The sequence below is a fragment of the Crocodylus porosus genome, unplaced genomic scaffold (assembly GCF_001723895.1).
Source record: "Crocodylus porosus isolate Cpor-Errol unplaced genomic scaffold, CroPor_comp1, whole genome shotgun sequence".
In the NCBI taxonomy this organism is placed as follows: domain Eukaryota; kingdom Metazoa; phylum Chordata; order Crocodylia; family Crocodylidae; genus Crocodylus; species Crocodylus porosus.
In genome coordinates, this window is record NW_017728920.1 from 1,052,213 (window position 1) to 1,064,277 (window position 12,065).

The 12,065-nt window shown below is 40.4% G+C and overlaps 1 protein-coding gene across 2 annotated transcripts in view; it reads left to right on the forward strand.

The window, feature by feature from the left end:
- The window catches only part of REEP3 (receptor accessory protein 3), a 71,487-nt gene that overhangs the window by 38,222 nt on the left and 21,200 nt on the right, over positions 1-12,065 (forward strand). For both annotated transcript variants that reach the window (XM_019538470.1, XM_019538472.1), the window contains 3 exons: positions 9,065-9,141; positions 9,555-9,675; positions 9,841-9,954. In XM_019538470.1, the coding sequence (XP_019394015.1) occupies positions 9,065-9,141; positions 9,555-9,675; positions 9,841-9,954 (312 nt within the window). The remainder of the gene's footprint in view (positions 1-9,064; positions 9,142-9,554; positions 9,676-9,840; positions 9,955-12,065) is intronic.

Sequence of the window (12,065 nt, forward strand, 5' to 3'; positions counted from 1 at the left end):
AGTTGAATTCCAGCTTCTGTAATCTGCATGAGAAAGGCTAGGGAGAAGCTGGGGGAGAGTCTGCGATTTTGTATAAGAAGAGCTGTGGCAAGGCTGGGCAAGGGAAAAAGTCCTTGGCAGTGTTTCTTTCTTATCAAGTGCAAGATGCAAGCTGTGCATTTCTAACAATACTCCATTTCTAACACAGTTAAGCTTTACCTAAATAACTAAAGATAAAATGATGGATACTTACATACTGTTGCAACTGCTCATTTCCCCCCTGCTTTTCAGTCTTCTGTAAGGCTTCATTAACAAGGGTTGGCCCTCTCACTACGCTTTCTCCCCCAGCATAGAACTAATCTTTTATAAATTATGTTTTTTTTAAAGAATGTTGAAAATTGCAATAAGAGCTGATAATAATTAATACCTAAAATACATAGCTATCTATTCTTCCCTGAGAGTAATTTTTAATTATCACAGAATTAGTTGTACACCTGGTACAGTTTTTCAATGGTACATAATTGGTACTGTAAGCTGTATTTTAAGATGGTCCCTAAACTGCTGCTGCTACTACAAAAAATTGTGAAATGCTGGCCTAGTTCACTAGTTTGATGTCTGAACATTTTAAATCCAGGGACCACTTGTGAGGTGGTTTGCTATTTATTAATGGCAATGGAATTGTGAAATCCATTAACTAATGGCTTCTAACAGTGTAAATGAATACAGAGGAGAAATAGATGTTTAGTAGATGTTTATTTTGCCTTGAAATTCTTGTGTTTTGGTCTAGAACTCTTTTCTTTTTTATGGCTAGATTCTAAATTAAAGCTACTTTTGGATATGCTCTGAACAGGTAAAAGGAAAGGGATGGCTCAACACTCAAAATACAAAAAATGAGAGAGAAGAAAATAAATTGACTCTACCTACATGGTTATTTTAAAAAATTGCTGGAATGTTTAGGCGTGCTTTTTGCAGGTCACTGTGTACAGATGACAAGTTGGAATCTAATTTAATGTTGAAGGTGCTTTTCGGTAGATAGGCTTTGTGATTCCTTCAGTCACTTTATGGAACAGTACAACTTTAACAAACTATTTATTTTCTTTGCAAACTATGGAAACTAGCATTTTAAACCGAGCACCAGCTTTTTTAGATTTATACAACTACATGAGAATCAGTTGAAACAACATCTTACTTATTTCAGTCAAACCTATTTTTTTAAGCTTAGGTTACTATGGAAAAGTCATGCAATGCTTTTGTTTAAAAAAATATGCAATATGTTAAAAAATAATGAAAATGCTCAGATGTTTTATATGTATCTAATCATTACAAGACTAGATTGATAGTATATTTTATAGATTTCATAGATATTAGAGTTGGAAGGGACCTCAGCAGATCTTTGAGTCCGACTCATTGCCCTGGGCAGGAAAGAGCGCTGCGATTTAGATGACCCCGGCCAGGTGCTTGTCTAGTCTCCTCTTGAAGACCCCCAAGGTGGGGAGAGCACCACCTCCCTTGGAAGCCCATTCCAGATTCTGGTAACCCTTACTGTGAAGGAGATGTCTAACATGAATCTGTTCTCCTTCAGTTTGTGGCCGTTATTTCTAGTTACTCTAAGGGGTGCCCTGGTAAAGAGCACCTCCTATCCCTTGCAGTCTCCTCCGATTGAATTTGTAGACAGCCACAAGATCACCTCTCAACCTTCTCTTGCAGAGGCTGAAGAGATTCAGGTCCTTCATTCTCTCCTCATAGGGCCTTACCTGGAGGCCCCTAACCATATGAATGGCCCTCCTCTGGACCCTCTCAGGGTTATCCATATTGAAGTATGGCCCCCAAAACGATGCAGTACTCCAACTGCAGCCTGACCAATGCTGCAGAGGGGAAGCATCACCTCCCTGGACCTGTTTGTGATGCACCTGCTGATGCATGATAAAGTGTGATTAGCTTTACTGATCACTTCATCACATTCATGACTTATGTTCGTCTTGGAGCCAATTCATGACTTATGTTCGTATGACTCCAAGACTGCTTTCTGCTTTCTGAGAGGGTCATCCCCCAGCCTGTAAGTGTGGTGGTGATTCCTTCTCCCTAGGTGTAGCACTTTGCATTTGTCCTTGTTGAATTGCATCCTATTCTGTTCTGCCCACTTCTCCCATATCAACACTACTTCGTGGACTTATCATGTAGTCTATGAAGTCCTGTTAAAAAGAACCTCAGGAAGTCCATAATACATTTGATATGTATTTTACACATTAAGTTTGTCATACTTGTGTTGTGTGAGACCATGAGGTGGGTGACCAGGTCTGGGATGTACTTGGGGATCAAAGTGCTGATGGGGTCAGGAGGTGTGAGCAGACTCCAGGTACAAGCTAGGTCAGTCTAAGTGTGGGGTCTAGAAGCAAGCTGAGTCAGGAAGCTGGGAAATCAAGAGAGCAGAAGTTGGAGGGAATTGCAAACAGTTTGGGTTCAGTTTGAACCTGGTTGCTTGGAGATTTCCTGCTCTGGGTCAGAGCTTTGTGGGGGGGAGGATTGGCTGATTCTGACCAGCCATGCTGGTGCCATTGAGTTGGAAAAGTGCTGAGTCCTGCTGGAGGACAACCTTTATCAGCCTGGGTAACTAGCTGTAGGTTGGCAGGCTGGGATGAGCAACTATGCTGGTGAGGCTGACACCCTAGGTTCAAGGCCATGACCTGACATCATGCATGTGCATCTGTGTATCATAGAATTATAGAAAATTAGGTTTGGAAGAGACCTCAGGAGGTCATTTAGTTCAGTGTTTCTCAACCTTTTAAGTAGCAAGTACCCCCTAACTTCTGAAAATGTTAATAAGTACCCCAACACTCAATTTTCCAGGGGATTTTATATTTACAGACTAATGTGTGCCATATGTTGGAAGACAGGCTGTGTATATAAGGCCATGATGTGACAGATGTTTAATCTGGTGTGGGTAGGGTTGCTACCTTTTACACCGGGGTGCTCAGGAACATACCTGGACTAGAGGTGATGTTGGCCAAAGCTAGGAGGGCTGAATCCAGTGTTGTGCAAAGCATGGCGTGCCAAATTATTGTTGGGGAATTTAGTGCTGTGCAATCCATGGTGCACCAAATTTTCTGCCATAGTTTTGAGAGGAGGAAGGGGTGAGAGGTGGAGAAAGAGAGCAAGAGAGAGAGACAGACAAGGATATAGAGCGAGAGAGAGACAGCGAGACAGGGAAGGGGGGGGTGAAGAGAGAGAGGAGACAGGTAGCAACTGTAATTGTGGTGCAGGCAGGTGGTATTGGCTGCTTCTGAGGCTGCTGCAACAGGGGTTGGGGTGATGGAGAGAAGCAGAGGCTTGCAGCGTGATAAGGTAAGTCTGTAGGGTAGGGGTCAGCAACCCCTGGGTTATGCATGCCCCTGCTACAGTGGCCCCAGAAGCATTTGATGCCACCTGCCTGCACCACAATTACAGTTGATACCTTCCCCCCTCTCTCTCCCCCGCTTCCCTCTCTCTCTTCACCCTCCCCCCTCCCTGTCTCGTGCTTTCTTTCTCTCATCCCTTCCTCCTCTCAAAAGTATGGCTAAAAATTTGAACATCCATTTGCAGCAGAACAAAGCTGAGTAGAGTGCAGCAACCAGACAGGCCTATGAGGTCCCGGTGAAAGCCGTCCCTGGGGGCCTGGCACAGAACTACTCCCCACAATGTGTTTCCAGGGCTTTGTCCTTTGCAGATAACTCATGTGAGGGCACTGAGGACTTCCCAGAGGAAACTAGCCCACAGTCTACTTGAGATGCAGAGTGTGGCCTCATTTTAGCTCCAGGAGCTTTGCAGGGTTGTGGGGGATGTTGTTCCCAAGCCCACAGCAAAGCCCCAGCTGATCCAGCAGCCCTCCATGCCCAGATCAAGCCTTGAAAATAACCAGGGAATCAGGTTTTCCATCATGCTCACTGTGCCCAGCCTGGCACAAGCCTGGGAAAGGTTTCCAATGTGCTAATTAGACAGTTGTTCACCAAGGCTCCTCAAGGGATAACTAGGTCTAATGGCCACAAACTTCTAGAAGGTCGATTCAGACTCAGTATAAGGAAAAACTTATTTACAGTCTGAGTGTCCAAGGTCTGGAACAGACTCCCCCCAGAGGGTGGTGTGAGCACCTACTCTGGACTCATTTTAAAGGCATTTGGCTGTTTATCTTGCTGGGTTTATCTGATTCCTGCAGACTTCCTGCCTCTGGTAGGGGTCCTGGACTTGATCTCGCAAGGTCTCTTCCAGCACCTAATGTCTTTGAAATTAATTTTATATATATATATATTTATTAGGTTCTGTATCTAGCAGGAGGTGAAACATTTTGCCACCACGGCGATGCTGTTGCTGCCTCTCAGGAGGCAGCACCCTCTTGCCCTTGTTCCTCCTCAGCCTGGCACCAGTGGGAGCATGCCCAATGGGAAGTACCCCTCTTGCTCCAAAGCCCCTGTCCCCACAAAACAGAGGCAGACCACTCTGGAGAGGTGGGGGAAAGCTGAAGACAAAGGGGGTTGCGTTGCAAGGGTGAGTGAGGTCACCTAGAGCACTGGGGAGATGCTTGCTCTGGATGGCCAGCCTTCTCCTTCATTGAGCCGCCTGAACCCTGGACTCTCATAGTGCTTCTGGCCCCATCTTACAAAGTGCCCGCATGCACCACCTTTAGTAGGACGGTGGTGCCCTCCCTGCATGCAGGGAGTACTTGAGGGAGGAGCTTTGCACTTCACCTCAAACATTTGGAGAATCCAGGGTGGTGATCATGCCTATGTCTTCCTCACAGGGCACTGGTGCGATCAGTCAGGCCATTGGTGGGCTCTTCTCCAAGCCTAGGTGCTGGATGAGTCCCACACGGCAAGGGAGATCATGGGGGCCATGAACCGCATGGTGCAGGGGTGGCTCGTTGGGCAGGGTGAGCTCACCTGTGGGTTCATGGTCACTGACAACAGGGCCAATATGGTCAAGGTGGTCCATGATGCCAACTTTGTTGGCATCCGCTGTGTGGCACACAAGTTCTATCTCCTAGTTAGGGACACCTTGGAGGAGGAGGGGGACAGGGCTGCCGGTGATAGTGCTGTCACTACCACGACCAGACAGCTCATTTTGAAATGCAGGAAGGTGGCAGGCTATTTCCTTTCTTCCTTAGAAGCACTGACACTTCAGGAAACAGTAGTCTTGTCTCTGTGTAGCCCAGTCTCCTTCATCAACCAACATGTGGCATGGGCAACTTGTATACATATAGCATATGATGGGTTGACAAAGGGACAGGCAGAGCAGAAAGCAGAGCAGCAGATCAGGCAGGGGAAGAGGACCATAATGGCACTCTGGGAGTGTGGGGGTGCTAATTAGTGGCTTGTCTTGGCACCCACTGTGCTACATGGTCATCAGTGCAAACATTTGCCAGATTAGCAGTGAAAACTGTTTTCTCTGTTATTTCTTTCCCATTTATCTTACTTTACCATATGAGTTACAATACCACTATTAAAATGCTGTAGCCAGCTTTCAGCCTTATATATACCGTCTTCTGAGTAATGGTGTGGCATAGACATGTTCCTCAGATGAAATAGTTCAAAATCACAATTGAAATAAACATTATGGTATGTCTGAATTACTGTTGTATTAAGAGATGGCATGGTATACACTAGAAGGAGATAAACAACTGATCGGTTGGATTAATTTCTATATATTTTTATTTAAATCTTTTGATAATTGGAATTTACTGCAACTTAGAATTTATGAAGAATTGATCTAACACCGTTTGCCTATAAAGCAATAGTGATACTAAAATTATGCATCGCATACATCTAAGATTCCTGTGAATACAAGAAGAGTTGCATTGTTTTGAATTTGGGGAGAAAAATCCATACTGTTTTGTCTCAGTTTATATTGCTGTTATTACCGTGACAAAATTAACTATTCTGAAGAGATGTTCTTCTTTAATGCAGTCTTTTAAAGCTTAGTTTGATCTGAGAGGGTTCTTTGAGCATAAGTTATGCTTTTGAAAGAGTAACTAATGGTTTATCTGACCAAATGTGTTTTATACAGCTGCAGTGCATTAATAACCAAATCAAAATATGGTCCATGTCACACTGCGCCAGCACCTGAGACAGCATGGCAGCTGCTCCATTTCAGCCAAGCTGGGCCTGTCAGTGAGGGGATGGGGGTGTATCCGGGTTCATCCCGACTCGCAGGAGGGAACCCAGGTATCTGGGGGTCCCAGCCAGAACGTCCAAGTGGCCAAAATAGCCAATAATGTAAATTTCCCTTTTATTGGTGCCGATCTAATATTGGTACACCTCAAGTAAAGAAGCCTAGAGGCATTGACTAAAAACAAAACTACTGAAGAGCTGTTCAAAATGTGTGGTGGTCAGTTTGTGAGCAGTGATTGAAGCACTGCTGTGCCTGTAAGGAAAACTGGTATGTGTAATAGTATCATTATCAACGTTCACAAGAGGACCAAATTAAGATTGCAACAAGCTTTACTTTGACCATTCCTAAATTTTTAATATTTTGCTTTGCTGCCTCAGTGTTGTGTTACATTAGCATTTGGTGTCATTGATAATCTTAGTGCACTCATGTACATGTAAACATAACTCTAAATCCCCGTTAGTAGCTTTTTATCTCTTATAATTTGGAGAAAAATTAAATGAACTGCTTGCCTTTTTATGAGTAACACTGGAGTCCTACTCTGACTCTACCTAGCACTAGAATCCCCTGCTGTGAAAATGCTTATTTATGCCTTCCTTCCAAACTGTAGGGTACCGAGTTACTGCATTTTGGCATTACAAAGAAACTTGCTTTGGCATTTACAGCATGACAGACTCTTAACTTTGAGCTTAATTGATTGCATGGTAATTCTAGACTGTTAAAGATGATTTGCAACAGAGAAGAGAGACTTTGTGCTTTTGTGGTTGCTTTGACTATGTGAATGAAATCTGTGTGTAGGTTTTTTTGTTTTGTTGTTGTTGTTACTGTTTTTAAAGAAATGTATGCCTTTAAGTGGTAACTGGAGATCGGTTTTTTTGTCAAAAAAGCAAAATGTAATTACAAACCCTTTGCCAGGTCGCATTTAAATGTTGACTAAGAGCTTATCTGATCCTTTCCACACTTTTTGTTGGGCTTCCATATAACTTTTCCTAGCCTGAAAGGTGAGGTGCTTTCCCCCTCAGTATTCACTCAGTAAAACTCTAGTAAACAAATGTATTGTTAGTGTAATATGTCAAATATTCATAATTTTTTTCCCCCTCACTTTTGTCATTAAACAATCTTAAGACTTCTGAGTCTGGATGTAGGCAATGTAAGTTCACAAGGAGGTCAGTAATTTAAACATGTCATGGTCCATCAGTGAAGTAACTTTAGCTCTTGTGTACATTCATTTTGGTTTACTCGCTTAGGCTTAAAATATCCTCTAATGCCTTTGAGAGACTGGGGCAAAGGATATTATCATATGACTCTGGATTTCTGTTCAACATGAAATGCTAAGAGGTCTTTGGATCACAAATAGTAACAAATTAAATGTTGGTGCATTAGTATTATGCACTGGCATGAGATAACATCTAACATTACAGTTTGGTGTAGATTAGAGAGACAAGCTGTTTGTTGTATTTTTAAAGGACTTTCCCTTACAGATGCATTTAGGCTTTTGCTCCAAAATATCTTGCAAATTATATCAAATTAACCATGTGAAAAAACAAAACTCATTTTTCACTAGATTTAGTGGATGCTTCTACACGTGTGCTTTACTGTGGAGTTGACTAATTAGCTCTGCAGTAAAGCATTGCTGTCTGCATGTGGGTTAGTATTAGGGCACGGTAAACTCACTAACAGTGCTGTGGAATAGTAGCGGAGACATACTATCTTACAGCAGAGTTAATTAATCATGTGGCAGTGTTTGCAAATTTTAACAGTGCTAATGTTGTGCAGCACCCTTAAAAAGATCTCTCAGTACCCCTGAATCACTGGTCTAAAGAAATAAGTATGGATGTAGAATTTAATCATAAAAGTTAGGATAGAGAAAACCCTAGAGAAATGTATGCCTTTAAGTGGTATCTGGAGATTGCATTTTGCTTTTTTGACAAAAATGCAATTACAAACCCTTTGCCAGGTCGCATTTAAATGTTGACTAAGAGCTTATCTGATCCTTTCCACACTTTTTGGTGGGCTTCCATATAACTTTGTGTGGTATGTGTACGGTATGTTTTAGTGTCTAACTTTAAGTGCACAAGAGAGATTTTTGATTTATTTAGGAATTTGGTGAAGAAGTGGGTTATGTATCCTTTAGGAGTAAATGTCTGAAACTTAAACTACTACACAATATAGCTAAATTTTAACTAATTTAACTTTACTCCTACTTATGTAGGAGAAGGTATAAAGGGAAAAAAAACCCAGCTGCTTTGTGTGACTTCTACTTTTGAGGCAGAAGAAAGAAGATTAAATGTACAGTACAATCTTCTGCTTAAAAATAGTCCTGATAGTTTTATATTGGCTTATTCAATGCCTTGCAAATTTCATATTCCACTTAGAACTGCATGTTAAAGCTATGACAGAAGATGAGCCTTAAGGGGAGCCCTAGTTTTGTCTTTTTGGGACTCACTCATTTAGTTAAGATTGCCATTTTGCAGGTAGTTTTGAAACTGATTGTTTTTCAAGTGTAATCATTGGCAGTGGACTGGGAGGTTGGCTTGAAGAGGAGAAAGCCAGATTCCCACTTTAATGATAGTCTTTTGTGAGGAACTTAACAGGCTCCCTGAAAAGGGTTTCTCTGCACTTGTAGTCTCACTGGAGGGGAGAACTGTAGATGGGTAAAATGGGTGCAGCCGCTTAGCCCATTGATATAATGTGGCAGGTGCCACTATGATTTCCATGCAGAGCAGAAGCAAAACAAATCACATGTTCTTACAGTATTTTGTTACTGCCTTATGGTGATGTTATCTTTGTGTTGGGCAGCTTTTAGTTAAACAACAAAAATGCAGCTAATACATAGCTGTATGAGTTATGTTACAGCTAATAAGTATTGTTGCTGACTAAGGAAGTGGTTCTTATATAGTTGAAATTTTAAAACAATTTTAAGAGATTTTTTTCGTTCTTTCTTTCCCAGGTTCGATGGATGATGTACTGGATTGTGTTTGCTCTTTATAGCGTTACTGAAACAATAGCAGACCTAATGGTTTCATGGTAAGATTTTGCTTAGTCTAAAACTTGGGCTATAATCATATTTATTTATGATATGTTACCTGCTCTGTGAAATGATACAGTTCATGTAAAAGAAAGCTAACATCCTATAAAAGAAACAAAACAAAATGAAGTATATGCAGAAAACCACCAATAGCTTTATCTGTATTGCTTTTGATAGCTTTGTCAAATACAAACCAAAGGATAAATTGTGTTTTAAATTTTAATTTATGGAATTGGCTACAAATAGCCCATACTTTTTTAAATCTGAGCATTTTAGGAACTGGAGCCAAAATGTGTTACCAGTTATTTTTGCAAGGCCTTGTACTGTATGCTGAATTTAGCACCTACTTTCTTGTCCCAGTGCTTGAACTCCCAGTTGCTTTTATTTATTTATTTTTAACTCTCATGTGCAGGTTTCCATTGTATTATGAACTGAAGATTGCTTTTGTTGTATGGCTGCTCTCTCCATATACTAGAGGGGCAAGTTTAATCTATAGAAAATTTCTCCATCCTCTTCTTTCTTCCAAAGAGCGGGTATGAAAATTTATAAATATTATATACCTTCCAGAATTAAATCTGTTAAAATGTTCTGACTGATACTCCTAATATCAACATTTTCTTACAAATCTTCATAACTTTGACTCACCTGGATTGTGTGTGTGATAAATCTGTCTGTGGCTTCTGTGATTTTGTTTTTAGGAGATTGATGAATACATTGTGCAAGCCAAAGAACGAGGTTATGAGACCATGGTGAATTTTGGGAGGCAAGGTTTAAATTTGGCAGCTACTGCTGCAGTGACTGCTGCAGTAAAGGTAATTTTATACTTGCTGTTCAGTGAAAATATTGTAGACAAAACAGTAGTAGTATTGGGTACTAATCTCTTGTTTAACTGAAAGGATTTCTTCTTGAAGTGATTGCTTTTATACTGTGTATATTATACAATGAGTAATATGTAATTTAGATAGTGGAGATCAGTATAGCATGGGAATTCACAAGATGCACTACAATTGTTTTTGGAAACTATTAATGTAAGATGACCGTTCTTTCTTTCTCTGTCTTTGCGCTTTCGTGCTGGTAATCACACTGTTTATAGGATCTCTGGCTTCTTTCTGCTGTTTTCCTTCAATCAAGTTGAGGTAACTGCATTTACAAAATAAGGCATGAAATATTACTACCGCAGATAAAAGTTGAATCTTAACACAATTAATTCCTAGGTATTTTCAGTTGTGGGGGATTTAGTTATTAATGTACTATATGAGAGCTTGCATCAGCTGTTTTGCATATTTTAATTTTGAGTGGTGTATTTTAATATTAAACACAATAGCATAATAATTAGCAATATCAGTTACTTAGGTATGTGCTTGTCTGCTGTAATTTAACTGAAATTTGAGGGGCACTTCTCCAAAATATTTGATCAAAAAGGCTGGTTTCTAACTGATGAAGCAAATATGAGAACAGTTTGTATGCTTCAAAGATGTTTTGGTTTGCCATAGAGATGGGAGAAATAGACCTAACCATTTTAGTACTTTTTTTTTTGCTAAAGTAAAAACACAGAAGAATAGTATTAGGAATTTGTCCTTTGTAATTGGCCAACAGCTTTGCTGACATCCTGATATCAGGCCCAGTTGCTTTCCAAGAACAAGCAAAGCTAATATGTTTATATAATAATGGAACTGAAACAGTTTACAAACTAAATAAACTACAAAATAATATATTGAAACAACAAGACGCCAAAATGACAGCACAGCTCATCTGTAAGGTACTGTTGCTTGGAAGCAAACCTGAATATTGGGAAGTTGAATGTGGTGACTGCAAAGCTAGGCTTCTCTTAAAGGGTCTCAGCATTAAATCATTTTAAAGAACTGTCTGTCTTAATCCCTTAGATGGGGGTGCTTTAGGGTCTTTTTTTTTTTTAACAATCTGCCTCATCTGACTTGGTGCCCTTTTTGATAATGCAAGCAGTATCACTGTTGCTGATTTTTATACATTTAGCACACGCTGGCTGCTCTATATGGAATGTACAAGGAATGTGTGAGAGTTTAAGTTAGAATAACTTATTAAATGTTTGTATTGGCCTGATATGTAAAGGTTTATATAATCATTTGTAGTCGCATCAATCTAAATGCTGGGATATCTTTAACCTACATCTAAAGCATGGGGAATTGGTTCAGTGGTCTTTGACATGATGTGATTTAATCAGCTGACTAAAAGAGTGTAATCTTTTGCTGTCCTAACATTCCAAACACCTTTTGTGTTGCTGCCTTTATATCATTTGTTTAAGCAATACCAATTAAAATGGATTAATACAGTTATTGTTTATTTTACAATTGAAGTTAATGAAAGATTCCTTAATTTTTAAAAAGACTTATTTTTCAATTAAATTTTATTAAAAAAAAATCTTATTTCAATGGCAATGTGCATCATCAAGAGTGGGATTGTGCAAAAAAATAAGCACTCAAGTGTAGGACTAGAAGAAGTTGCTTTTCAACAAGCATGATTTTTTCCCCTTGAATATTGCTGTTGCTTTTTGGCAGAAAATTCCATTTTTCATTTGGTACAGTATGTGTTTGGAAAGGTAAGGTGACCACCATCAGCAACATAGGGTGCAGACAGAAGTGGCAACTTTCTCCCGTTCTCAAGTGCATGGCTGCAAACAACTTAAAAAATGGTCTATCTGGTGAAAATCTGCCTCGTTGTTCCATGACGTATCAGATACAGACATGTCAAAATATAGTGTCTTGTAACTTGCCTCTGCTGAGCTCCCAGCGTGTTGCTGTTTTCAAAATGGGAGGGAGGAAAGAGAGCCAAGGGAGTTCAGCGTAAGGGTTTTTCAGTTCCCCCCCACCCCCCCAGGGTGGGGTGGGTGTATTGGAACCCCCGTAAGGTGGGTTCCCATACCAAGGTGAGGGCTCCAATTCACCCA